At 44.8% G+C, this 27,462-nt stretch overlaps 1 protein-coding gene across 2 annotated transcripts in view; it reads left to right on the top strand.

Moving 5' to 3' along the window:
- GPLD1 (glycosylphosphatidylinositol specific phospholipase D1) overlaps positions 1 to 27,462 on the top strand; it is a 64,144-nt gene that overhangs the window by 20,305 nt on the left and 16,377 nt on the right. For both annotated transcript variants that reach the window (XM_049764947.1, XM_049764948.1), the window contains 10 exons: positions 7,283 to 7,390; positions 7,862 to 7,889; positions 7,977 to 8,116; positions 11,439 to 11,504; positions 14,238 to 14,367; positions 15,864 to 16,003; positions 21,707 to 21,893; positions 25,473 to 25,583; positions 26,691 to 26,765; positions 26,882 to 27,038. In XM_049764947.1, coding sequence (XP_049620904.1) covers positions 7,283 to 7,390; positions 7,862 to 7,889; positions 7,977 to 8,116; positions 11,439 to 11,504; positions 14,238 to 14,367; positions 15,864 to 16,003; positions 21,707 to 21,893; positions 25,473 to 25,583; positions 26,691 to 26,765; positions 26,882 to 27,038 — 1,142 coding nt within the window. The remainder of the gene's footprint in view (positions 1 to 7,282; positions 7,391 to 7,861; positions 7,890 to 7,976; positions 8,117 to 11,438; positions 11,505 to 14,237; positions 14,368 to 15,863; positions 16,004 to 21,706; positions 21,894 to 25,472; positions 25,584 to 26,690; positions 26,766 to 26,881; positions 27,039 to 27,462) is intronic.

Below are 27,462 nucleotides of genomic sequence, written 5' to 3'. Positions count from 1 at the left end.
AAATTTCTTTTTTATTAAATTCTTTACTTTATTGATGTAACATCTAATCATATTTTACATTAAATGTTATATTACAATTCAGATAAATAATATATTTCTATAATATATAAATAATATGCCAATAATATATATTATATTGAAAAATACATAGATAAATAGATATCATTTATGAATTATAAGAATTTAATTATTTATGTTCTTGGGTATTACCCTGGGATACTCAGGGCTTACTCCTGGTGGGGCTCAGGGGACCATATGGGATATTGGGGACTGAACCCGGGTCAGCCTTTTGCAAGACAAACTCGTTGTACTTCCTTTCTGGCCCCAGAATCATCTAAGTAAATTCTTGAAAAGATTTCACTGTGAGGTAAGGTGCTTGCCTTGCATGCAGAAGGACAGTGGTTCGAATCCTGGCATCCCATATAGTCCCCGAGCCTGCCAGGAGCAATTTCTGAGTGTAGAGCCAGGAGTAACCCCTGAGTGCCGCTGGGTGTGACCCACCCTCCCCCCCCACCAAAAAAAAAGAAAAGATTTCACTGTTGGGCCAGTGAGAGAGAGTACAGGGCTAGGCACTTGGCTTACACATGGCCAACTGTGGTTTGATCCCCAGCTCTGCATCTGGTCCTTTCAAGCACCAGTAAACATTCAAAAGAATATTGATTTATTAAAAAAAATTAGATGGTACACAGTTTTGGGGTTACCTTACTACTTAGGAAATAGCTTTATTGGCTTCTGGAGTTCCTAGCTTTTTCCTCTTTCTCTTTTTTTCTTCTATCCTACCAGGGAGCATCTCTACCTGTGTCTCCTGTCATTTATTTTGTTGCTTTTCTCCATAGTCTTATGATGTCTTGTTGAACCCATAATCACAATATCATGTAGTTTTTTCCTTTAATTGATAGAATGCATTGGAATTGTTCCTTCTGAATAGAGTCAGAAACAGAAGCAAGCCATGGTCCAGACTTTTCTCTGTCATTTTTTTTTTTTTTTTTTGGTTTTTGGGCCACATCCGGCAGTGCTCAGGGGTTACTCCTGGCTGTCTGCTCAGAAATAGCTCCTGGCAGGCACGGGGGACCATATGGGACACCGGGATTCGAACCAACCACCTTTGGTCCTAGATCGGCTGCTTGCAAGGCAAACGCCGCTGTGCTATCTCTCCGGGCCCTTCTCTGTCATTTTTTATAGAACTACACCCCACCAATCTCCCTATCTTACCCCCCTATTTTTCAGGAATTTCCCCCCCACATGGTTGAGGACATTGGCTGGTGTTTGTTTTTATAAAGGCGGTTTGTTTGATGACCCTCTCTGTCCATTCTTTTTTCTTTTTCTTTTCTTTTCTTTTTTTTTTTTGCTTTTTGAGCCACACCTGGTGACACTCAGGGGTTACTCTTGGCTATGCGCTCAGAAATCGCTCCTGGCTTGGGGAACCATATGGAACGCTGGGGGATCAAACCACAGTCCATCCTAGGTTAGTGTGTGTAAGGCAAACGCCCTATTGCTTGCGCCACCACTCCACCCCCATCTGTCCATTATTTATAAATGCAAATTATGTTTTTTAAATAGGGGGAAAACTTTACTGGAAAAGAGGAGGAAGAAATAAGATGGAACCCAAGAATTTTGTTTTTGTTTGGGGGCATGTGTCGCCATTAACAGCAGGTCTAATTTCTGGCTCTGTGCTCAGGAATTGGAGAAATGGTATAGGGATTAATGCACATGTCTTTCATGTGGCTGACTCATTCTGGTGTTGATGGACATGTTAATATAGTGGTTTTGCTTCACACAAAATGTTTCTACACATACAAAAAGTCTTATCCAGTCTTAGGACAGACCATGCTCTTGCCCTTTTGCTCCAAAGGCACTTTGCTTGTTCTTTGGCTTGTTCAGATCAAGTTGTTGTGTTCTAGAAAAGACCTTGAGATTCTTATTAAAAGTTTACGAACTCGGGGCTGGAGAGATAGCATGGAGGTAAGACATTTGCCTCTCATGCAGAAGGTCCGTGGTTCAAATCCAAGCATCCCATATGGTCCCCCGAGCCTGCTAGGGGCAATTTCTGAGCATAGAGCCAGGAGTAACCCCTGAGTGCTGCTGGGTGTGACCCAAAATCCAAAAAAAAAAAAAAAAAAAAAAAAAAAGTTTACGAACTCTAGGGATTAGTGACAGTAGGTCTTTTGGCAATATGGTTCTCTGCAAAAGTATTCTCAGTATTTTGAGTCTTTTTAAAGGTAATATTAAAGTTGGAAAGGTTTTTCAAGGTCTCACACATTTAAATTTAGTTTCAGTGACTTGATACTTTATTTGCTCCCATAAATGATAATACTTGGTACTAATATCATTTTTTTTTTGATTTTTGGGCCACACCCGGCGGTGCTCAGGGGTTACTCTTGGCTGTCTGCTCAGAAATAGCTCCTGGCAGGCACGGGGGACCATATGGGACACTGGGATTCGAACCAACTACCTTTGGTCCTGGATCGGCTGCTTGCAAGGCAAACGCTGCTGTGCTATCTCTCCCTAATATCATTTTTTAAAATTGACTGCTGGCATAGAGAAATACAAATAGTCCAATAATCAGTTGGATTAAAAATTCTTTAAACGTCTTATCCTACGGGGCCAGAGGATAGTGCAGTGATAAGATTTTGCCTAGCATGTGGCTGACCTAGGGTGAACCATATGGTCCCATATGGTTCCCCAAGCCAGGAGTGGTTTCTGAGCACATAACCAGGAGTGACCCCTGAGCGTCACTGGGTGTGGCCCAAACACCAAAAAAAAAAAAAAAAAGTCATCCTGTGATGCTGGACTCCCCTCCTGGTTTTTGTACTCTCAAAATTTGTACTAATGTGTTTTGAAGATATATTTTTGGGTACATTTAAATTTTAGAACTAGAACTTTCTAGAGAATTGAACCGTTTTTTATAAAATAGTAACTGTCTTGGGAGTTTGCTTTGAATAAACCTGACCTGGGTTCCATCCCTGGTGTGCTAGATGGTCCCCTGAGCACTTTTAGGAGTGAGTCCTGAGTGCAGAGCCAGGTGTAAGTTCTGAACACCGCTGGTTGGTTGCAGTCTATGGTATTATAATCACTCAAGATTTGGTAAAAATGCATTTCTCAAGAGATTGTCTTGCCTTACGAAATGGGTTATGGGACCCTGAGATTATGTTCAGTCTGAAGTTATTCTAATGAAATTGCATCAGAAATTGGGGGCCTCTCTAGGGACCTCTAGGGTAGAACTCACAAAGAAAACAATGGTGCAAGAACCAGTCTTTTATTGAGAGAGATTTTATGGACTTATCTATTTATTTTTTTGGACCATTATTTGGTAGTGCTACTGGCTCTGTGTTCAGAAATTACTCCTGGCAGGCTCAGGGATCCAGATGGGATGCTGGGGATCAAACTTGGGTTGGCTATGTACAAGGCAAATGCCCAATCCATTGTGCTATTACTCTGCCCCAAATGGAGAGAGATTAAAAAATAATAATTCTTTAATTGAATCACCATGAGATTTACAGTTACAAAGTTGTTCATGACTGAGTTTCAGTCACACATTGTCCAACACTCTTCACCAGTGTACATTTCCCACCACCAATGTCCCCAGTTTTCCTCCCAGCTTCCTCAATGCCCTCTCCCCTGCCTGCTTTTTCAGTAGATATTTTTCTTCTCTCTCTCTCTCTCTCTCTCTCTCTCTCTCTCTCTCTCTCTCTCTCTCTCTCTCTCTTTCTTTTTCTACTTTTAGACACGTTGGGGGTAACATGCACATCACTTTATCTCCTTTCAGACCCTGTTCTTGTCTAGAATGATCATTTCCAACTATCATTGTCCCTTCTCTGCCCTAGCTTCACTCTCCCATTATTTGTGGCAAGTTTTCTATCTGGCCTTTATCTATTGTCTCTGAATATTAATACCATACTATCTTTTTTTTTAATACACCACAAATGAGTGCATTCATTCTATGTGTATCCCTTTCATTATCTCATTTCTCTTAACAGTTGAATAATATTACATTGTATGGGTATACTATAGTTTCTTTCTTCACTTATCTTTTCCAGAGAACTTGGGTAGATTCCAAATCCTGGCTATTGTGAATAGTGCTGCAAAGAACACAGGAGTGACTTGGCTTTTCTGCATTGTTTTTGGTCCCTTAGGGGATATTTCTAAGAGTGGTATTGCTGGATCATTTGGAAACTCAATTTCTAGTTGTTTTTGAGGACTATCCGTAATGTTTTTCAAAGAGTTTGAACTAGATGACATTACCATGCCAGCATTGGTTGGTTCTTTTATTTATTTGTTTATTTATTTATTTATTTTTAATGTATGCCATTCTATTGAGAGAAATTTGCTGGAACAAAAGGAAACCAACCAAGGAAGAGAGTCTAACTGGTTGGTCTTTTCACAATTTCTCTGAAATTTTAGATATTATTGGTTTCTTACACCATATTTGGTGGTACTCAGGGCTTACTTTTGGCTCTGAGTTTAGGGAATCACTCTTGGAGGGGCTTAGGGATAGGGGTGCTGGTGACTGAACCAGCCATGTGCAAGACTAGCATCCAATCTGCTGTACTACGTATCTAGATTTTAATTAAAAAAATTAGTAAAGAAAGGGATGGCAGGAGGGTATATGGAGACGGTCCTTTTACTTTCATAGTTGGTCATTGTGCTTTCTGTGTGTTGCATATTCAAGGGCAAGGGTATCTATGCTCTTGGAAAGGAGGAGGTTTTCTTATGATAATGAAGTAAATGAAGGTATTTTAAATTTTGAGGGTTCTCCTATCTGAGAAGGTCATTATGGAAGCAACTCTTGGCTTTTGAACATCATTGGTTGGGGAGACAGTCTGTTCCTGGCTTGGACCACTTTCTGCCTAGCAATATACATCTTGCTTTTGTGGGTTCTTGTTCCCTGATTGCTTCCCATGATCACAAGACAAAGGATTTTTTTTTTTTTTGTGGTTTTTGGGTCACACCTGGCAGTGCTCAGGGGTTATTCCTGGCTCCAGGCTCAGAAATTGCTCCTGGCAGGCATGGGGGACCATATGGGACACCAGGATTTGAACTGATGACCTTCTGCATGAAAGGCAAACCCCCATGCTCTCTCTCCGGCCCCAAGACAAAGAATTTGTAGGGCAGGTAGTAATGATCAATTTTAGAAAAAATTGTTTTGTCTCACCCTTTCTATTAATTGCCAAGATGAAAATAAGCATTTTGTTTTGCTTATCCTTGTTTATGTGTTGGTTTCATTTCTAAGTCATTTTCATGTAGATGGCATCTGGAATCTTCATTCCAGGAAATTCCCCTGTGTTGGCTCATTTTGTGTCATTCCTATGCTTTCTCTCCTATCTCCTGCCAATTACATGCATCAAAACCCAAAACCAAACTAAATCTCCCAGTCCCCAGGGTTTGGTTGATGTCTTCAAGGCAAACTCTTCTTCCCACTTGTTTACCTCCCAAAGTTTCCAGTTTCAATTTGTTTTTGGTCTATGGAAAATTTTCGCTTTTGACCAAGGTTGGTGATTCATCTGAAAAAAAAATATTTTTGTTATTTTTTTTGTCTCTCCTTTTGAGCTATTTTTATTGGGAGGCCTCTATTTTGGTGCTCTTTCTGTGGGGTGGGTGGGTGGGGGTGAGGGATCCCAAGCAGTGCTCAGGAGAGCCTGAGAATTCTAGGCAACTGGGCTGAAGGTTCAGTCCAATGGTTGAGGATGTGATGTTGTTTGGGCTCTTTAGTTCTGGGGATACCTGGGCCAATCCAGCATTGTTGGGGACCTTTGGGACGACACCCAGTACTGGGGGTATCTGGGGCTGTGGTGCTATAAACTAAACATGGGTCATATGTTAGGTATGCTAATTCTATACAATCTCTCAGCCCTTTGGTGTGGTTATGAAATAAAAATGGACTTTTCAGGGCTGAAGCCATATTATAGTAGTTGCATGCAAGCAACCCAGATTCTATCCTTGGCATCCCATATGGTATCCCAAGCTCACCGAGAATGATTCCTGAGCTCAGAGCTAGGAAGTAACCCATGAGCCCTGCTGAGTGTGGCCCTCCCTAAAAAGTACTTTTATAAAAATAAATAGTTTTTTATATATTATCGAAAAACAGCTTTTTATTCTTTGTTTCTAATAACTGGTATGTTTTTAAGAATTTTCAAATGAATATGAAAGATAATTCAGTATAGATCTAAGGATTAAGAATTCTTTTTCCAGTAGAAATTATTATTTTTTTGTGAACTACTAGCTTGCTTTATTTAACATTCTTCCTAACTGTCTTTGGCAGTGCCTGTAAGATGTTTGAGTGAGGGTTCAATTTTGGTAATTTATACAGAATTATAACTTGAGACTAGTTTGACAGAAAATAATAGAATGACTTAATACTCTTCTTGAACTCTGAATTTTCTTTCTTTTTTTTTTGGTTTTTGGGGCCACATCCATTTGATGCTCAGGGGTTACTCCTGGCTAAGCACTCAGAAATCACCCCTGACTTGGGGGGACCATATTGGACGCCGGGCTTGGCTAGGGCTTGCAAGGCAGACACCTTACCTCTAGCGCCACCTTGCAGGCCCCCGAACTCTGAATTTTCTTTTTTTTTTTTTTTTTTTGGGTTTTTGGGCCACACCCGGTGACGCTCAGGGGTTACTCCTGGCTATGTGCTCAGGAGTCGCTCCTGGCTTGGGGGACCATATGGGACACCGGGGGATCGAACCATGGTCCGTCCTAGGCTAGCGCAGGCAAGGCAGGCACCTTACCTTTAGCGCCACAGCCCGGCCCCATAAAGTTTCTTTTTTTTTTTTTTTTTTTTTGGTTTTTGGGCCACACCCGTTTGATGCTCAGAGATTACTCCTGGCTATGCGCTCAGAAATCGCCCCTGGCTTGGGGCGACCATATGGGACACCGGGGGATCGAACCGCGGTCCGTCCTAGGCTAGCGCTTGCAAGGCAGATACCTTACCTTTAGCGCCACCTTCCCGGCCCTGAACTCTGAATTTTCAATCATAAGTGTCTCCTTTAAACTATAGAGTGTTCAATCTTTGGATGAACCTTCATAAATATTTCCTCAAGGTACTAGTTGATTCTACATCACTGAACAAATGAACTTTTATGTGTCTTAGATTCCTCTTGTATAAAAAAGTAATATGATAGTTCCAACTGCCTGAAGATTTGGGTAGGATTAGATTAATGAAAGCTTTTTTTCTCTCTCATGATATCCGGTATACAATAACTAGCAATTAACTGGTGCTGTTGTTATTAAACTGAAAAATAAAAAAAATATCTATACTTTTTTGTTTTAATGCACTTCTCAGGTATATTCCTGTCAAAGACCTCCTAGAAATTTATAAACAACTCTATGGCCATGAAGCTATCACTGAAAAAGTAATTGTTGACTGTTCTTACCTTCAGTTCTTTGCACTGTAAGTATCACAAGAGAGAAAATATGCAGCTGATTTTATTTTTTGCTTATTTAAAATATTTGTTTGGTTTTGGGGGCCATACCTGGCTGTGCTCAGGGCTTACTCCTGACTCTGCTCAGGAATCATTCCTGATAGGCTCAGGGGACTGTATGGGTTGCTGGAGATTGAGTCTGGGACAGATGTGTGCAAAGCAAGCACCTTACCCACTGTACTATCTTTTTTGCTCCAGTAGCCACTTTTAGAATAGACTGGAGCTGATTTTTGTAGCCTTCCTTACTGATGATTAGTAACTTGTTAGTGACTTTCTTGATGATTTCATTTTCTGGAAGCAAATTTTGCATTTATGGGCTTTGCATATTCCAAGCGATTTGTGTGTCAGTGGATATAGACTGATGGATCATTTAACTTGCTATTTGTGTCATTTATTTGAAGAAACCACACTCATGTCAGAATTTTTGTTTCATGTTCTAGGTATGGTGAAGTAATAGCCATTTCCAAGGTAAATGTTTCATTCTTCAAGATTTCAATGGAAAGGGTTATAGAGACACCTTATGCTTATATTCTTTTTTCTTTCTCTCAACCATAGCTTTATCCTACTTATTCTAGAAAATCTCCATTTATGGTGGAACAATTCCAAGATTATTTCCTTGGAGGATTGGATGACATGGCATTTTGGTCGACTAATATTTATCGTCTAACAAGCTTCATGTTAGAAAATGGGACCAGGTAAATTATTTCTTTTTTCTATCAACTTCTCCTGTTTTGCTTCCCCTTACCCAACATACTTGTCATGTTTTAAAACTGGTTATAAATGAGGGTAAAGGGAGGGAGTCTTCGCAAGTGCTGTTGCACCCTAGTCAAGAAGAAAAAGAATAGAAGCAAAGCCACATTGAAGCCCATGGCTAGCTCCCAGCTAGTGAGATTTGCCACCATGACTCAAGTTTTCAGGGTAGAGAAATCTGTGTGGTTGTGAGCTGACTCAGGTGGGAAGGAGTGAGCTTTCATTTTTGAATTGCATATATTTCTTCTAGAAGTGCCTATATTGTGGTCTAGGATGGTGTTGGATCTCTACAGCTCCAAGAACGGGTGTGGGGAGCTTCCTTTCCACCCCACCAAACTTTCAGGGTCCCCGGGCTTATTTTATTTATTTATTTACTCATTTTTGGGTTTTGGGTCACACCCAGCAGTGTTCAGGGGTTACTCCTGGTTCTATGCTCAGAAATCGCTCTGGCAGGCTTGGGAGACCATATGGGATGCCGGGATTCAAGCCACCATCCTCTGCATGCTAGGCAAATGCCCTACCTCCATGTTATCTCTCTGCCCCCACCCCCAAGGGTACTTTTATCTAGAATCCTCTTACTATGCCAACATGAAATGGAAGCTGAATATCTATGCAAAATGCAGACTCATGTGGAAATGTAATACCTTTTCTGAATGGGACAACTGGTCAACCTCTTAACTTTATTGCTTCTCCCAATATGTCCAGACCAGTGTTAGTTACTGACTCGATGGCATATAGGCCAGGATAGTCAGGGATCATCCTTAAATTAAGCTGTAGTAGATACCCAGATTCTAAGGGGCCCAAGGTTTCTCTGAGAGCCCATTTTCAGCCATGCCACTGAACATGTAGCCCCTTCCACACTGCTGAACTGAGTGACTTACCTTGGGGTCTGGAGAAGGACATTTAGTATAGGAAAAGGGTGAGATGGGAAGATTAGGCAGCAGCAAAATCAGCAGGAAAGAGGGTCCCAGAGAGATAGAACAGGGATTAATGCCCATGCTTTGCATACTGGTGATCCTTGTTTGATACCTGGTACACCTGGTTTTCCAGCATCATCCTAGCTATAATCCAGGAAGATCCCTGATAATATTGGGTGTGTCCTGGATAATCCCCAGTACTACAGAGCCTGAGCAATCACTACTACCTTGGATACTGATGTTGAACAGTTGACCTGGGCATCCTTAGGAGGCCCTCCCTGAAAAACAATAAATACTGTATGGCCATCCTGCTCTTCTAGGAAATAATCATAGCAGGCTTGACTCAATGGCCCAGATAAGTGTGCTTTGGAATATTACACATTGGATAATCCTTTGTCCTTCAAAAACACTTCCTGCTATTGAAACCATATCAACCGCAACTGTGTTGACGGTTGAGTTCCCATTTGAGGGTGAATTTAATTCGAGCTCAGTAAATACGACACTTGTTTGCCAGCCTCAGTGAGTAACAGTTTGGCTTACAAACCTTCTGTGGCTGTAGGATTTAAGGTGCAGAGGAGTTGTGGAGCCAAAGGGCTGAGAATGAGGAGCCCACGGCTCACCCCTGACTCACTAGAAGCAAGTTGCCAAACTGTCTTCAGGCTTAGTTTCTCATCTGTAAAATGGGGACAGCAATCATTTTTTATCTTTAAAATGAGTTGTTGTGAAGAACAAATAGAGATACTCATTTAAGAGGTTTCTACCTGTAGTCAGCACTGACTAAATACTGGCTACTGGAATTTATTATTAACAGGGCATTTGGCTTATATTACAACAGTGACGCAAATGGCATTGTGGATGACCTAATCTGTCGAGTCTGTGTAATATCCTTAAACTGGAAAACAATCTCTGTGTTTTGTTTGGTCTTGTTTTGTTCTGGGGCCACATCTGGCAGTACTCAGGGTTTAACTCTGACTCTGCATTCAGAGATCACTCCTGGTGGTGCTCAGGGGATCTTATGCAGTGCTAAGGATTGAACCCAGGTTAGCCACATGCAAGGCAAGTGCCTGGCATTGCTGTACTATTGCTCTAGCCCACTGGGTTTTTGTATTAATCAGGTTAACCAGATAAGCCAGGGAAGATATGTCACTGAACTTCATTCTTTCCTGAGGAGGAACAGTGGTGAAGTGGCGAGGTACCAGGTTTCTTGTCTTTGAATTTCTTGCCTGAATGATCAAGACAGATAATTCCATGAATTGATTGTATCTTTATGTACATACTTCAAGAAAGAATCACCAGGAGGGATAGAGATTTATGAGAAATTTGGAGAATGCTTTAAATAAAGATAATGACTTCATGACAGGAAAAATAAACATTTTTTCATCATAGCACTTCTCAACTCCCTGATAGGAGGCCATCAACAGGAACATTTTGTATTAGTTAAAATTTATGGTACTTTTATTTGTTTGTTTTTGGGGCCATACCTGGCGATCCTTAGGTTTTACCCTTGGATACATGCAAAGCAAGAACTTGAACCCCTGGACAGTTTCTCCGACCCCCTTTTTACATATCCTTTTGGGTGCTAAGGGTTAACCCAAAGGTTTATATATTTGAAGCATGTTTTTTGCATTCTCTTGAGTTATACCCACATCCTGATAGCACTCAGAAATCACTCCTGGCAGGCTTGGGGACCATATGAGATGCTGGGAATTGAACCTGGGTTTGTTCTGGGTTGGCCTCGTGCAAGGCAAAATCCATACCACTGTGCTATCTCTCCAGCCTCTTTTCCTTTCAAAGGGATTCAGTTGAGTTGAAACCTAACCCAGAATTAGGCGAACAGTGAGTAGGATGGGGTGGATGGCAGCTGGGTTGAGAACCTGCTCCCTTTGCCATCTCTGGCTCTAAGTAGATTTGTATTAGCAGGTAGAGCACAGAGGGAAAAGAAAGTCTGAGTATCTGGGCTGGCTGCCACTTGGGGATCTCGTAGTAGTGCCTGTACTCAGTCATTCCCTTCCTGAAGGGCTTAGACCTGGCACTTATTGCATGGGACTAAGTGGTGAGCACCTCCAGGCTAAGATATTGGGGAGTGCTTTAAGGTGCATTGCTGAGTCTTAGTGAAATTTCTCTTGAAAAGTCATAGATAGGGCTGGAGCAATAGCACAGCAGGTAGGGTGTTTGCCTTGCAATCAGCCGACCTGGATTCAATCCCCAGCATCCCATATCTTCTGAGCTTGCCAGGAGAGATTTATGAGCACAGAGCCAGGAGTAACCCCTGAGCACCACCAGATGGGACCCAAAAACAAAAACAAAAAGACATAGACAAATGCCTCACTCGTTTTACTGTTTTCCCTAGTGGCTGCAATCTCCCCGAGAATCCTCTGTACATTGCATGTGATGGAAAGCAGAACAACACCCCAAGGTAAGTGGCTTCTGGAACTCATTGCAGAAGCACATTTCCCAGTATATGGGGCTCCATAACATCAATAGCCTGATGCTCTGATTCCATTTCTGCAGGTGGTGCCATTTTTTTTAATTAAAAAATTATTTTTGGAGAAGATAATGCAGCAGGTAGGGCGTTTATCTTGCATACATCCAACCTGGGTCAATCCCTGGCATCCCATGTGATCTCCTGAGCACCATCAGGAGTAATTCCTAAGTGCAGAGCCAGGAGTAACCACTGAGCATAATCTGGTGTGACCCCAAACAAACAAACAAACAAACAAAAAGACCAAAGTTTTTTTTTTTTGGGGGGGGGCACACCCATTTGACACTCAGGGGTTACTCCTGGCTATGTGTTTAGAAATTGCCCCTGGCTTGGGGGGACCATATGGGATGCTGTGGGGGATCGAACTGCAGTCTGTCCTAGGCTAGCTCTTGCAAGGTAGATGCCTTACCTCTCTGGCCCCCCAAAGTTGTTATGAAGGATGAATCTGAAATGAGTCAGAGGGTTTATCCCTTACTCGATGCTCAGCTCTTAGCAATGCTTCAGGTACCATATAAGTGCTGGGGATCAAAGTAGTTTTGACCCTTACGCAAGGTCAGTGCCTTTGCTCCTGTACTATCTCTCTAGCCCCAGCAATGAGATTTTCAATAAGTTGCTTGATTTTATTTGTAAGATGACACCCAGCTATTAACCCAAAACAAAGGCATTCCACCATCTTCCTTTTTTTTTGGGGGGGGTAAATATCTCCTTTGATATGTAAAAGTCCACCTAGATAGGCACTTTTTTTTCTCTTCTACCTCCCCTTTCTGGTGAATTGGGAAAAGGTAAATAAAGAAAAGGAATTTTGGCTTGGTGCTCAGAGAGGACACCAGGAGAGAAAAGACACTGACTCCATGACTCTCCTGACTAGCTTGGTTTATTAATCCTTTGCCACTACCCTGCTTCTTCAGACCCATCCATTTGGGTGTAGACATAGAGTACATGGGGTGATCTCACAATGTGTGGATTTTATGTTATATTACTGAACCTCCTCCTTTGATTAAAATCACATGTCCACACTCCCAGAATTGGAGCCTGATTTCCATGTAGGGTAGACACAGCACATCATGAAATGAATTATGCGATGCTTGCAAATAGGATTACGTTATTATTATTATTATTATTATTATTATTTTTTTTTTTGGTTTTGTTTTGGGCCATACCTGGTGGTGCTCAGGATTTTCTCCTTGCTCTGTGTCAAGGATCATTCCTGGCAGGCTCAGGGGACAATCTGGGATGCCGGGGATTGAACCCAGGTTAGCCATGTGCAAGACAAATGCTCTACCTGCTGTGCTATTCTCTCTGGCCTCACATTACTTTTTTTAATTATTGTTATTTCTCATAAAATTTATCCAAATTTCACCCTAAAAGTGTGTTAGTCCATGGTTCTGGGTGGAGAGAAGAGTTCACTGATCATTTCTGGGAAAGAGGGATGAAGGGCTTGCTCGTAAAAGGTGATCAGGTACAAACCACGGAGGACTGAGCTAATATTTGAATAGCACATGTAACAAAATAGCCTCCCCCTTCCTTAGGTGCTTTGGACATCTTGGGGTGACCAAGTCACTTCCTGGCAGGCAGTTCATGGAGCTAGAATGGACACATTTTGAAGTGCTGGGCAGGACTGTCCAAGCCCGCACCACCAACCCCCATGGGTGGTAGTGCCTCCACCCTGCTCATGGAAGGGCTAGGAAGGCTGATCACAGAAACGGGGGTGAGCAAACATCGTGTACCCAAGAAAACACTCTAAACAAATGACCCAGGCAAGAGAGAATTGGACTGCCCAAAGAATCTTGTGTGTGTGTGGTTTTTTTTTTTTTTTTGGGTCACACCCAGCAGTGCTCAGGGGTTACTCCTGGCTCCATGCTCAGAAATTGCTCCTGGCAGGCCCGGGGGACCATATGGGACATCAGGATTCGAACTGATGACCTTCTGCATGAAAGGCTAACGCCTTACCTCCATGCTATCTCTCTGGCCTCGAATCTTTATAAAGTGCTGTTCATTTTCAGATATTAAAACTCTGTAAACTTTTTTGTTTTTGTTTTTGGGTCACATATGGCAGCACTCAGGGGCCACTCCTGGCTCTACACTCAGAAATCACCACCTTCTGCATGAAAGGCAAACACCCTGCCTCCATTGCTATCTCTCCGACCCCAAAACTCTGTAAACTTTTAATTAATTAGTGTTTTGGGGCCACATCCAGCGGTGCCCAGGTATTACTCCTTTTTTTTTCTTTTTGGTTTTGGGGCCATACCTGGTGATGCTCAGGGGTTACTCCTGGCTATGTGCTCAGAAATTACTCCTGGGCTGGAGAGATAGCATGGAGGTAGGGCATTTGCCTCGCATGCAGAAGGACAGTGATTTTAATTCCAGCATCCCATATGGTCCCCCGAGCCTGCCAGGAGCAATTTCTGAGCATAGAGCCAGGAGTAACCCCTGAGCATCACCGGATATGGCCCCCACCCAAAAAAAAAAAAAAAAAAGAAAAAAAAAGAAATCACTCCTGGCTCAGGGGACCATATGGGATGCCAGGGGATTGAACGGAGGTCCGTTCTGGGTCAGCTATGTGCAAGGCAAACGCCCTACTGCTGTGCCACTACTCCAGCCCCTATAGACTTTAATTCTCAACAATGATCACTGTTTCTCCATGTCTCTCTCCTTTCATCTTTCCAGCAGCCCCAAAGAACAGAAAAATGGTTTCCATAGAAATGTGACAACTCCCCCAGTGAAGGATGTCAAGAGGGCAATCAAGCACACGGAGAGAGGTGTGATCTTCAGTGTGGATTCCTGGGACATGGATACGGTGAGCACTTTGTTGGGCTGGGGTGGGGGGAGCCCTCCTGGGCTTGTCCTCTAAACCTGGTCTGTTCAGAGACTTCCTAAATTTCAGTCTGGACCCCAGAGGGCCTTTGGCCAGATTGGTAGAAGAAGCAAGGGCCGGGCGATGGGTCAGGAGTTGAGCCTTATATCCTCAAGTTTCCAAGTTTGATCCCTGGCACTGTATGGTCCCCTGAACAAGGCTAGATGAGGCCCTGGTGGTCCCCAATACTGCCGGGTCTGAATAGTACCATGTTGGATTTAGAATTTTGTCTCCTCAACTTGGAGGCATCTGGCGCCCAGACCCCATGGCTGAAAGTCACAGGGGTTACATAACCTGTGACCCTGCATCTATCTAACTCATGGTGCTAGCTTCACCAGACTGGATCTCCAACTGGCCATAGTCTGGCTGAGGCAGGTATTTTGATTTTCTACTCTATTTTATTTGTTTGAAAAATAAAAGTGAGGGTCTGGAGAGAGAGTTCAGGGGGAAAGGCTTTTGCTTTGCACATGACTGATCTGGGTTCAATCCTTGGCAACACATATGGTCTTTTGAGCCCTGCCAGGAGAGACCCTTGGGTGCAGAGCCAGGAGTAAGTCCTGGGGCCAGAGAGATAGCACAGTGGTAGAGTGTTTGCCTAACATGTGCCCGACCCAGGGCAGACCTGGGTTCAATTCCTGGCATCCTATATGGTCCCCTGCACCTGCCAGGAGCAATTTTTGAGTGCAGAGCCAGAAGTAACCCCTGAGCGCATCAGGGTGTGGCCCAAGAACCAAAAGTTAAAAATAAAAATGGAGTAAGTCCTGAGATTTTGAGATGTGACCTCAAAATCATACACACAGACACAAACAAAATAAGAATCCTCATGTTGGGGGCTGGAGAGATAGCATGGAGGTAGGGCTATTGCCTTTCATGCAGGAGGTCATCGGTTCGAATCCCAGCATCCCATATGGTCCCCCGTGCCTGCCAGGAGCAATTTCTGAGCCTGGAGCCAGGAATAACCCCTGAGCACTGCCGGGTGTGACCCAAAAACCACACACACACACACACACACACACACACACACACACACACACACACACACACAAAGAATCCTCATGTTGAAATATAGTTATAGTCCTATAGATTGAAGGGGTTTAACTTTCTAAAAAATGAAGCCTATAGAAATTACTCAATGACATTATTCTATGACATTCTGCAGATAGACACAGATAGTTTCGAGTTGGCTTTTTATGCTCAGTTCTGGTTCATTCTCTTCCAGGCTGGGTCATACTCTAGGGCTCTCAGTTCCAACACTAGCATGTCTGGAAAAATAACAAACCACTATGATTTCCTGTCCTCAGTGAGGCTATTTAAGAGGCACCTGTGCTAGTGTATTCCATCCCTGGGAATAACTTCTTTCCCCATGAAGTTCTCTGGCAGGAAGTGCTCTGCATGTGATGCCGGCTCCTAATAGTTCCATATTTGTTTCTCTGTTCTAGGATTCTCTGACCTCTGTGTATCATACCTTGGAAAGGAAACTCCACACGCTGTTCTCAGGCGGCTCCCAGAAGCCACTGAAGCGTGTTTCCAGACCCTTGGCCTCTTACTTCTTGTCAAGTTCCTATGCCCGACTGGGCTGGTAGGTATCAGCCATTGAGCTAATCTGTCTGTTCATCAAACTTCACCACACACTCGATTTCATTCAGGCCTTTCACAGGATGCCACCTGCTGAAAATGGGCCACCATACACACAAGAAATCCTTAATGGATGACTAAGCCAACACCCCCTGGGCACCTCATTTTCCAGCCAATTCATCTCAGTTCAGTGTTGTATAGATGAAATTCTTTTTCTTTAAAAATTGGGCAGCATGGGGCTGGAGAGATAGCATGGAGGTAGAGCATTTGCCTTGCATGCAGAAGGATGGTGGTTCAAATTCCGGCATCCCATATGGTCCCCTGAGCCTGCCAACAGTGATTTCTGAGTGTAGAGCCAGGAGTAACCCCGGAGCACTGCCGGATGTGACCCAGTAAACAAACAAACAAAAATCGGCAGCATAGCCTCATTGAAAGCAAGGAGCTATTGCTTTTGTATCATGGTATGGGATGAGCATTGCATGCCCGAAGCCCTGATACTCTCCCTGGCACTATGTGGCTCTTTAAGCAGTGGGGTGGATTCTGAAGTAGCTCTTTCCTCTGTTAGAAACCAAGCACCCCAAAGCAAATTAGAAAGGCAAAGTAGGACTTTTCTGATTTTAAAAGTAAATCCAGGGGCCAGAGTGATAGCACAATGGTAAGGCATTTGCCTTGCATACAGCCAAGTCTAGGACAGACCTGGGTTCAATCCCCAGCATCCCATATGGTCCCCAGAGCCTCCCAGGAGTGATTTCTGAATGCAGAGCCAGGAGTAACCCCTGACTGCTGCCAAGTGTGGCCCCAAATCCAAAATAAGTAAATAAATAAATAAATGAATGTTAAAAAAATAAATAAAAGTCGATCCAAATTGAGCTCCAGGATATAAAAGTAACTAATTTATGGAGTTATTTTTTCATCTTGTTGTTGTTGTTGTTAGGGGTGCTGAGGGTTTACTCCTGGCTCTGTGCTCAGAAATCACTCCAACAGTGGTTGGCCTCATGAAAGACAAATATTCTATCCACTGTGCTATCGCTCCAGCCTCAGATTTCTGGAGATTTGAGTGAAATGCTAATTTATTATTTTGCCTTTTCCCTCTATTTCTTGTGTATGTATTTTTTGTTTGTTTGTTTGTTTTCGTTTTGGGTCGTACTCGGTGGTGCTCAGGGCTGACTCAGGAATCGCTCCTCATGAGCTTGGGGGACCATATAGGATGCTGGAGATCAAACCTAGGATTTGGACTCATGCAAGACAAACACCATCTCCCCTGGTGTTCCTCTCCTTTTGCTATTTCTTAAACATATGATTGGCATGTAAGAGTTACTATGAACAACTTGTTGGGAGCTACTTGCAGCTGAGGACTCCATCAGTACTGGTGAGGCCAGATGGTCCCCCTTGAAGTCTCTCACACCCTTTTTTGTTATTCACTGTGTCTGATAACATCTACCCTCTTAGTAAATGTCAGGCGTATGGTTAGCTGCAAGCCCCTTGTCAGATATGGTAGGTGTCCAGTGCTCCTGATTGTCACTCCCCTCCTCTTCCCTCTCTTCCTGGTAACTGTCATTCCTGGCTCAGTGCTCAGGAATTGAGGCAAGCACCTGTTCCCTTCAACTTTCATCTTGCCCATTGTCCATTTTCTTTTGTTTCTTCTTCTTCTTCTTCTTCTTCTTCTTCTTCTTCTTCTTCTTCTTCTTCTTCTTCTTCTTCTTCTTCTTCTTCTTCTTCTTCTTCTTCTTCTTCTTCTTCTTCTTCTTCTTCTTCTTCTCCTCCTCCTCCTCCTCCTCCTTCTTCTTCTTGTTCTTCTTTCTTCTTGTTCTCCTCCTCCTCTTCTCCTCCTTCTTTTCTTCCTCCTCTTCTCCTCCTTCTTTTCTTCTCCTTCTTTTCTTCTTCTTCTTCTTCTTCTTCTTCTTCTTCTTCTTCTTCTTCTTCTTCTTCTTCTTCTTCTTCTTCTTCTTCTTCTTCTTCTTCTTCTCCTCCTCCTCCTCCTCCTCCTCCTCCTCCTCCTCCTCCTCCTTCTTCTTCTTCTTCTTCTTCTTCTTCTTCTTCTTCTTCTTCTTCTTCTTCTTCTTTCTTCTTCTTTTCCTCCTCCTCCTTCTTTTCTTCCTCTTCCTCTTCTCCCCCTCCTCTTCTCCTTCTCTTCTTCTGTTTTTTTTTTTTTTTTTGGTGTTTTTGGGCTACACCTGGCAGTGCTCAGGGGTTACTTCTGGCTCTGTGCTCAGAAATCACCCCAGCAAGCTTGAGGGACCATATGGGATGCCGGGAATTGAATCCAGGTCTGTCCCAGGTCAGCTGTGTGCAAGGCAAATGCTCTACTGCTGTGCTAGTTCTCTGACCCCTTGTTTTCATTTATATATATATGTATTTTTATTTTGGCCACACCCAGTGATGCTCAGGGGTTACTCCTGGCTATGCACTCAGAAATTGCTCCCAGCTTGGAGGACCATATGGGACACCGGGGGATCGAACCGCAGTCCGTCCTAGGCTAGCGCTGGCAAGGCAGACGCCTTACAGCTCCGTGCCACTGCTCTGGCCCCATTCATTTTTAAACAATAACCAAATTAATGAGGGTGAGATAATACCTTATTGTGATTTAAATTGCTATTTCCCTTTTATTTATTTTAGTATCAACAGCTTTATTATGAAATAAAGCAGTATTTCATACATTAACTCAATTTTAGTTCATAATCCATTTTTATTTACAGCTATAAATAAATGACTGTATGACTAGCTCCAACATAAAAATAGATGTCTTCTAAAAGGTCATTGACTTGTCTGATACATAAATTGGGACATATTTTCGCTTGTAGAAATAGTAAAAATGCTAACAATTCCCTCTTGATCAATGGTATTTAATTGCTTTCATTGGCCATTTGTATGTTCTTTTCTTTTCTTTCTTTTTTTTTTTTTTTGAGAATTATAAGTTCAGCCCATTGGCCTGGGTTTTAATTGAGTTATCATTCATGGTGTTGAGCTCTATTAATTGCTTTATATTTCAACAGTAACTTCTTATCAGGTACAGGGTTTATCAATCTTTTCTCCCCTGGAAAAAATATCTTACTTTTTTCTTTCTTTCTTTTTTTTTTTTTGGTTTTGGGCCACACCCGGCGGTGCTCAGGGGTTACTCCTGGCTGTCTGCTCAGAAATAGTTCCTGGCAGGCACGGGGGACCATATGGGACACCGGGATTCGAACCAACCACCTTTGGTCCTGGATCGGCTGCTTGCAAGGCAAACGCCACTGTGCTATCTCTCCGGGCCCAATATCTTACTTTTTTTATTTTTGTCATTTCCTTTGCCATATAGAATCTTTCTAGGGAGATTAAGTCCTGCTTTTTCAAAAATTGAGATATACCTTATAGTACATGTTATTATTTGTGTTAAACATATCATTCCCACTCTGAGGATATATTTTTAGCTGTTATTAAATTTCGGATAGATTTTGTTTTTTTTTTTTTTTTGTTTGTTTTTGGGCCACACCCGGTGACGCTCAGGGGTTACTCCTGGTTATGCGCTCAGAAGTCGCTCCTGGCTTGGGGGACCATATGGGACGCCGGGGGATCGAACCGCGGTCCGTCCGAGGCTAGCGCAGGCAAGGCAGGCACCTTACCTTTAGCGCCACCGCCGGGCCCCAGATTTTGTTGTTAAAGTAACATGTTTTTCAATAAATGATAATGCTCATGATTTTGATGTTTCTAACATCATCACCATCAAAATGCCCATGTTCCTCTCACACTACCCCTCTGCCCCCTCTTTTTTTGGGGGTCACACCTGGCGGCGCTCAGGGGTTACTCCTGGCTCTGCATTTAGAAATCACTCCTGGCAAGCTCGGGGGATCATATGGGATGCCGGGATTCAAAACACTGTGTGTCCTGAATTGGCTGCGTGCAAGGCAAATGCCCTACCATGGTACTATTTCTCTGGCCTCCATGATATCTCTCTGGTCCCCCTTGACCCCCTTTAGCTGCCTCTTTACTCTCTACCCCCCACTGTTTGGAAATGTGAGTTTTGTAACAAGGTCAAAGGTGTATCGTGGTTGGAGTCTGTCTATTCCTTTGTTTCGTTTCTCTGTAGTCCACAGAGGAGTGTTTGTCTCTCCCTTCCTACTTAATTCACTTCACATGAAACCTTATCTGGATATATTTCCAAATGATCATCATATTAATATCCTTTAGCACATAATTATAATCCTTTAGTACATAATCCTTTTGTGCGCACAAAGGATTTGTGTGGAACGAGAACTTATATTTTGTTTTTGGGCCACACCCGTAGGCGCTCAGGAGTTACTCCTGGCTCTGTGTTCAGAAATCACTCCTGCTAGTCTCAGGGGACTATATGGGATGCTGGGGATCGAACCCAGTTTGGCACTGTGCAAGGCAAATGCCTTCCCTGTTGTGCTCTCCTGCCAGCCCCAATGTATGGGATGAGAAGATTTAAGATCTGTTTCCTTAGGAACTTCAAAATATGCAACACAGGGGGTGGAGTGATAGCACAGCGGTAGGGAGTTTGCCTTGCATGCAGCCAACCCGTGACAGGCCCAAGTTCGATTGCTGGCATCCCATATTGTCCCCCAAGCCTGCCAGGCGTGGTTTCTGAATACAGAGCCAGGAGTAACCCCTGAGCGCTGCCAAGTGTGACCCAAAAACAAACAAACAAAAAAATAAAAAGCAACACAGTATTATTAACTGAGTGGCATATATCCATGACATTTATTTTATAACTAGACATTTAGACCTGGTAAATTTGACCAATTCTCTGTGTGCTCGATCTAGTCTCTGCAAATGTCAGTATCAAGAGTTGTTTCAGCCGCAGAGATAGCATGGAGGTAATGCATTTGCTTTGCATGCAGAAGGTCGGTGGTTCAAATCCTGGAATCACATATGGTTCTCCAAGCCTGCCAGGAGCGATTTCTGAGTGTAGAGGCAGGAGTAACCCCTGAGCGTTGCTGGGTGTGACTCAAAAACAAACAAAAAAGATAGAACAAAAGGAACTAACCAACGTAAAACATTTTGGGGGGCCGGAGAGATAGCATGGAAGTAAGGCGTTTGCCTTGCATGCAGAAGGTCATTGGTTTGAATCCCAGCATCCCATATGGTCCCCTGAGCCTGCCAGGAGTGATTTCTGAGCCTGGGGCCAGGAGTAACCCCTGAGTGTTGCCGGGTGTGACCCAACATAAAAATAAATAAATAAATAAAGTTGTTTCACTGTTTAGAATCAACATATAAGTAAACCCACGTGGTATCTTTTTTTCTTCTGACTTGTTTCTCTTACCACCATGCCCCTAGATTCCACTTATGTTGCTGTTAATGGCAGGATTTTCTCTGTAAATCCAGAATAATACCCCATTTCAGAGATAGCCAGGAACATTACCAGATGTGGTCTCAAAAGAAAACAGAGATTCAAATATAGAGAAGAAAACTCACAATTTTTTGGGGGGGGATGGGGCACAGCTGGTGGCACTCAGAACTTAGTCGTGACTCTGCACTCAGAAATCACTCCTGGCAGGCTTGGGGGATCATGTGGGATGCTGGGGATCGAACCTGGGTCCATCCCAGGTCTGCAGCGTGCAAGGCAAATGTCCTACTGCTATGCTATCACTCCAGCCTCCAAATCTCATATTTCTCCAAGCCAGGCCTATGTGTTCCCCAGGCCAGAAGCTCTGAAATCTCTTTTTCAAAAATGTTTCTGAAATCTTCATATATGCTCTTCTTCCTACAGGGCAATGGATTCAGCAGACCTCAACCAGGATGGGTTGGGCGACCTGGTGGTGGGCGCCCCTGGCTACAGCCGTCCAGGCCACATCCAGGTTGGCCGTGTGTACATCATCTACGGGAACTCCCTGGGCCTGCCGCCTGTCGACCTGGACCTCGACCAGGAGGCTCACAGTATCCTGGAGGGCTCCCAGGTGAGACACCACCTCAGAGCACTGGTTTCACTTGTACACATCCCTGAGACAGGAGCCAGACCAGAGAACCTCGATGGAGTGGGCAGGACGGCCCTTCCTGAATCTCCAGCTTGTTTCTTGGAAAGTGTGTTGTGCAGAAGCAATAGCACAGTGGAGAGGGCGTTTGTCTTGCACATAGCCAACCTGGGTTCGATCCTGGGCATCCCATATGGTCCCCAGAACCTGTGCAGAGCCAGAAGTAATCCCTGAGTGCTGTTGGGTATGGCTCCAAAACAAAACAAAAAGGAAGTGTGTTTAGGCTGGAGCCATGGTACAGTGGGGTAGGTATTTGCCTGGCATGAGGTTGATCCAGGCTCAATCCCTGACATCTCATAGGGTTCCCCAAGCACTGATCAGAGTGATCCCTGAATGCAGAGCCAGAAGTAACCCCTGAGCACTACTGGGTGTGGCCCCCAAACAAAAACAAAGACTAGAAAAATGATTTTCACCTAGTTCATTTCATTCAGTCTTTAACTTTTGATGGTTTAGTCGAATGATATCCCTAAAACACTGTTTAGGTCAGTGTGTGTGTGTGTGTGTGTGTGTGTGTGTGTGTGTGTGTGTGTGTGTATGTGTGTGTGTGTGTGTGTGTGTGTGTGTGTGGCCTGGACCACCCCCTTATGGTATGGTGCCCCCCCTATGGTGCTCCAGGGCTATTTCCATCTCTGCTCAGAATTTATTTCCAGGGTGGTTTGGGGGATCAGGCGATGCTGGGAATCGAACTTGGGCCCTCTATGCAGAGTGAGCAGTTAGTCCATTGACTGTCTCTTCGGCCCAACACTGTTAGGAACAGCTTTTTTTTTTTTTTTGGTTTTTGGGTCACACCTGGCAGTGCTCAGGGGTTATTCCTGGCTCCAGGCTCAGAAATTGCTCCTGGCAGGCACAGGGGACCATATGGGGCGCCGGGATTCGAACCGATGACCTCCTGCATGAAAGGCAAACGCCTTACCTCCATGCTATCTCTCCGGCCCCAGGAACAGCTTTTGTTTGTTTGTTTTAGGGTCACACCTGGTAGCAGTCAGGGGTTACTTCTGACTCTGTTCTCAGAAATTAATCCTGGCATTACTCAGGGGACCATATGGAATGCTGGGGTTCGAACCCGGGTCAGTCACATGCAAGGCAAGCGCCCTACCTGCTGTGCTATGCCTCCAGCTCCTTCTGTGCTAGTTTTGACACCTTTTTGAAGAAACTCTGAACCTCCCAAGGGGAACAGTTTGCTGGCCTGTATATAAGATTCCCAGTTCTGGAAGAAGAATATTTTCTAGAGCCTTCTGACAGCATGAGAAAGTTCCCACCTCAGTGTCCTCTTTCCTGCCATTGTCAAACTGTAACATAAAACATGACACTTGGGGCTTCTGCAGGCAGGACCAAGACAGGCAAGAAAGACAGCTGCTTCCTGTGGGCGATAAAAACTCTCAAAGGCCTTGGCACAAGGAAAGAAGGTGAAGGATTCGACTTCCCCAGGCCCCTTGCTGGGACTTTGTTTTAGAGGGTTGTTTTTGGGGACCACACTCAGTGGTGCTCAGGGACTATGATGACTTGATGTTTTTGGGGAGGGTGTCCCCCCTGGTGGTGCTTGGGTCTCATGTCTTGCCAGGAGCCAAACTGGAATCAGTCACAGGCAGGGCAAATGCCCTAATCCACAGTGCCTTGTTTTGTTTTGTTTTGTTTTTGGACCACACCTGGCAGCTTCAGGGGTTACTCCTGGCTTTGCACTCAAAAATCACTCCCGGCAGGCTTGGGAGACCATATGGGGTGTTGGGGATCAAACTCAGATCTGTCCGGAGTTGGCTGCATGCAAGGCAAATGCCCTACTGCTGTAATATCACTCCAGCCCCTGCAGTGACTTTTGATCAATTTGGAAGAGGACAGATGAAATGTGTGTTTTGATCAGTGGAGGGCTATGAACCTTTCTTATCTGTAAACGAGGAAGCATTGGCAACACCTGCTGGGCATCCGTCCCTCAGATTCTGGCCTTATCCTAGAATGACTGGTTCCCCCGCAGAAGGGCTGGGCAGTGTGGCTGGCGGTGATGAAATGACCCAGCCGCCCTCCACCAGCAGCCTTTTCCCTGCTGCTGTGTCCTGCCCTGCCTCATGTCCCAAGCATTCTCTCTTGCTCATCAAGTTCCTGCTTTGGAGAAAGGAGCAGAGTCCACAGATGCCATTGCATATGGGTGTAGTGAGATTAGCCAAGAAATGGTTGGCGTGGGCCGTGTGCTGTGCGAATCCCCTTGTGCAAGACTCTTCGTTGTTTTCAGGTTGTGAAAGAATAAGAACAATCTCAAGAGTGACTTGTACGGCTGGAGTGATAGCACAGCAGGTAGGGCATTTATTTACCTTGCATGTGGCTGACCTAGGTTCGATCCCCGGCATCCCATATGGTCCCGAGCCTGCCAGAAGTGATTTCTGAGTGCAGAGACAGGACTAGCCCCTGATGCTTCTGGGTGTGACCCCTAAATAAAAAACAAAACAAAACAAAAAACCCCCAAAAAACTCTAAAAAATAAGTGATTTTTAGGTCTAAGCTGACTCAAGGCAGTAGAAAGGGAAACTTCTTAGCACATTGGCTTTGGGGGGTGGGGTGGGAAAGAGTTTGGGCCACATCTGGCAGAGCTCAAAGCTCTTCCTGGATCTGTGCTCAGAAATGATGCCTGTGGTCTGAGGGGACCCTCTGCCGGGCTGGGGATTGAATAAAGTCAGCTAGGTGTGGGCAAGTGCTTCACCCCTGCACTCGTCCATCTGCCCCTCAATCCACTGGCTTTTGAGCATTGGTAACATAGCAGCCAGGGATCCAAATAGTTTTTTGTTTGTTTGGGCCACACTTGGAGGTATTCAGGAGTTACTCCTGGCTTTGCAGTCAAGAATTACTCTTGGCAGTCCCTCAGAGGAGGAGCATGTAAGATGCCGGGGATTGAACCTGGGTTAGCTGTGTGCAAGGCAAATGCTCTTCCTTCCTGCTGTGCTATTGCTCCAGCTCCTGGAATTGGTTTTGTTCATTTGATGTGACTTTCTTTCTACTAAGTGTAATGGCCACATCTAGCTTATGACTCCTATCTCCACAGGAAGTCAGGAGGTTCTAGAACCTTCTGAGTTCACAAAGGTTGATTGTGATTGTTGGTGTTATTGGGGTATTAGGCACACCAGACACTTAACTGAAAACTTAGACTTATTATTATTATTTTTTTTGTGATGCTCAGGGGTTACTCCTGGCTTGGGGTACCATATGGGACGCTGGGTGATTGAACCGAGGTCCATCCTAGGCTAGCGCCTTACCGCTCCGTGCCACTGCTCCAGTCCCGAAAATTTAGACTTATAATAACAAACTGATAAGCTTCTTTCTCCTCTGCCTCTCAGACAGGCAGGCAGACAGACTTGTCCAAAATCTCCTACAGACACAGAGACCCCCATACTGGTGTTCTGGCTGTGTTCCACATCATTGTACTTTTTTATTCCTTGGTCCTCAGCAGCCTGTTGGGAAGGCAGGAGGGCTTCCTGAGGAAGACAGCTCTGAGAAGGGAAAGTAACTCATTTCTTTTCAGCCCTCAGGTCGGTTTGGTTCAGCTGTGGCCGTGGTGGACTTTAACGCGGATGGTCTCCCGGACCTGGCTGTGGGGGCACCCTCGGTGGGCTCAGAGAAGCTCACATATAAAGTAAGATTTGGGGAGGCCAGAGGCCCTGGGGGGAGCACTGGGCAGCATTGTAGGCCCATGAGCCTATTAAGCCCTTGACATGACCTTGGGTTATTGGGCAGGGCCTATTTCTGCCTCTCCTGAGTCTGGCCTCAGTTTCTCCATTCCCTCAGGGCCTTTACTCACTGGTCCTGCAGGAGACGGAAATGCCAGCTGACTACCTCATGGGCATCACCACGAGGGGCGCAGCTGGTTCTTTCTTCCCTGGCACTTTGGAAGAGGACAGATTAAATGTTTTGGATGTGGACGACCATGAAACTACTTATTTATAAACAATGAAACATTGGCATCACTTCCTGAGCCTAGGCCTTGGTTACCCCCTTTGGGCCTCTGGGCCCCTCCCTGTCCTCCATCCACTGACTTTTTTTTATTATTTTATTTTTTGTTTTTTTTGGCCACACCCGGTGACGCTCAGGGGTTACTTCTGGCTATATGCTCAGAATCGCTCTTGCTTGGGGGACCATATGGGACGCCGGGGGATCAAACTGCAGTTCGTCCTAGGCTAGCACGCGCACAAGGCAGATGCCTTACCGCTGGTGCCACAGCTCCGGCCTTCCTCTGGCTCTTTTAGAAGCAGAATTTGAGCTTCTTACAACCCTGACCTTTCCTGCAGGAAACATGGTGCTACCTCGTTTCTGAAGGTCAACATTCCTTGGCACCTTTTCCACCCAGGGATTACCATTGTCCCTTGGCCAGCCCCACAAGAGAGCAGGCAGGAGCCTTGTGGGTCTCTGTGTTTGTTTATTGTGAGGACAGACGTTTGTCCCAGGGATAGGAACAGGAGGGCTCAACCCTGTGTCCAGGCAAATAACAGGGATGGGGACCCCAGGAGTATGCTGAGGCAAGCTGGGAAAGGGTCCCCCAGGCTAGACTTGAGTGAGTCTTGGAGAGGCCCTGAGAGGGAAGCAAAGACCCAGAGGGCAGCAGTCTAGAACCTTTTAGCTGGTGCACTGCAGGTCCCACTGGCCTCTCCCTCTTCTGTGCTTTTAATCCAACTGCCAGGTCCCACTTCCTGTACAGTCTCAGTGGCTGTCAGAAAGTCACTTTGCTGTGTTTTGTCCCATCCAGGGCGCCGTCTACATCTACTTGGGCTCCCAGGACACAGGAGTGTCCCCTTTGCCCAACATCACCATCTCCTGCCAGGTAGGATTAACCCTTTCATGAGGGTGGAAATGGAGGGGAGGCAGGAAACCCAGACCTGCTGCAGCCTGATTGGTTACTGGGGAGTAAACCATGGTTTCCTTGATTTCCCCCCAAAGTACACTTACTGCAACTTGGGCTGGACCCTGTCAGCTGTGGACATGAATGGAGATGGGAAGCCCGACCTGGTCATGGGCTCCCCCTTCGCACCTGGTGGAGGGAAGCAGCGGGGATTTGTAGCAGCCTTTTACTCTGGTCCCAGCAGGAGTCACCAAGGTAGTACTGGTCAGGCACCCTAGTGTCTTCCCATCCTGTGTGCCTGTACAACTTTGTTCTTATACTTTCAACCTCATTTCTTTTTTCCTTCCTTCCTTCCTTCCTTCCTTCCTTCCTTCCTTCCTTCCTTCCTTCCTTCCTTCCTTCCTTCCTTCCTTCCTTCCTTCCTTCCTTCCTTCCTTCCTTCCTTCCTTCCTTCCTTCCTTCCTTCCTTCCTTCCTTCCTTCCTTCCTTCCTTCCTTCCTTCCTTTCTTTCTTTCTTTCTTTCTCTTTCTATTTTTGGGCCACACCCAGTCATTCTCATGGGTTTCTCCTGGCTTTGCACTCAGTAATCACTCCTCGCAGGCTCTGGGGGAACATATGGGATGCTGGGGATCAAACCTGGGTTCATCTCTGGTTGGTTGCTTGCAAGGCAAATGCCCTA

This window comes from Suncus etruscus, chromosome 18 (assembly GCF_024139225.1).
Source record: "Suncus etruscus isolate mSunEtr1 chromosome 18, mSunEtr1.pri.cur, whole genome shotgun sequence".
In the NCBI taxonomy this organism is placed as follows: Eukaryota; Metazoa; Chordata; class Mammalia; order Eulipotyphla; family Soricidae; genus Suncus; species Suncus etruscus.
The sequence above is the reverse complement of the archived record's forward strand: the minus strand, read 5'-3'. Positions and strand labels throughout refer to the sequence as shown.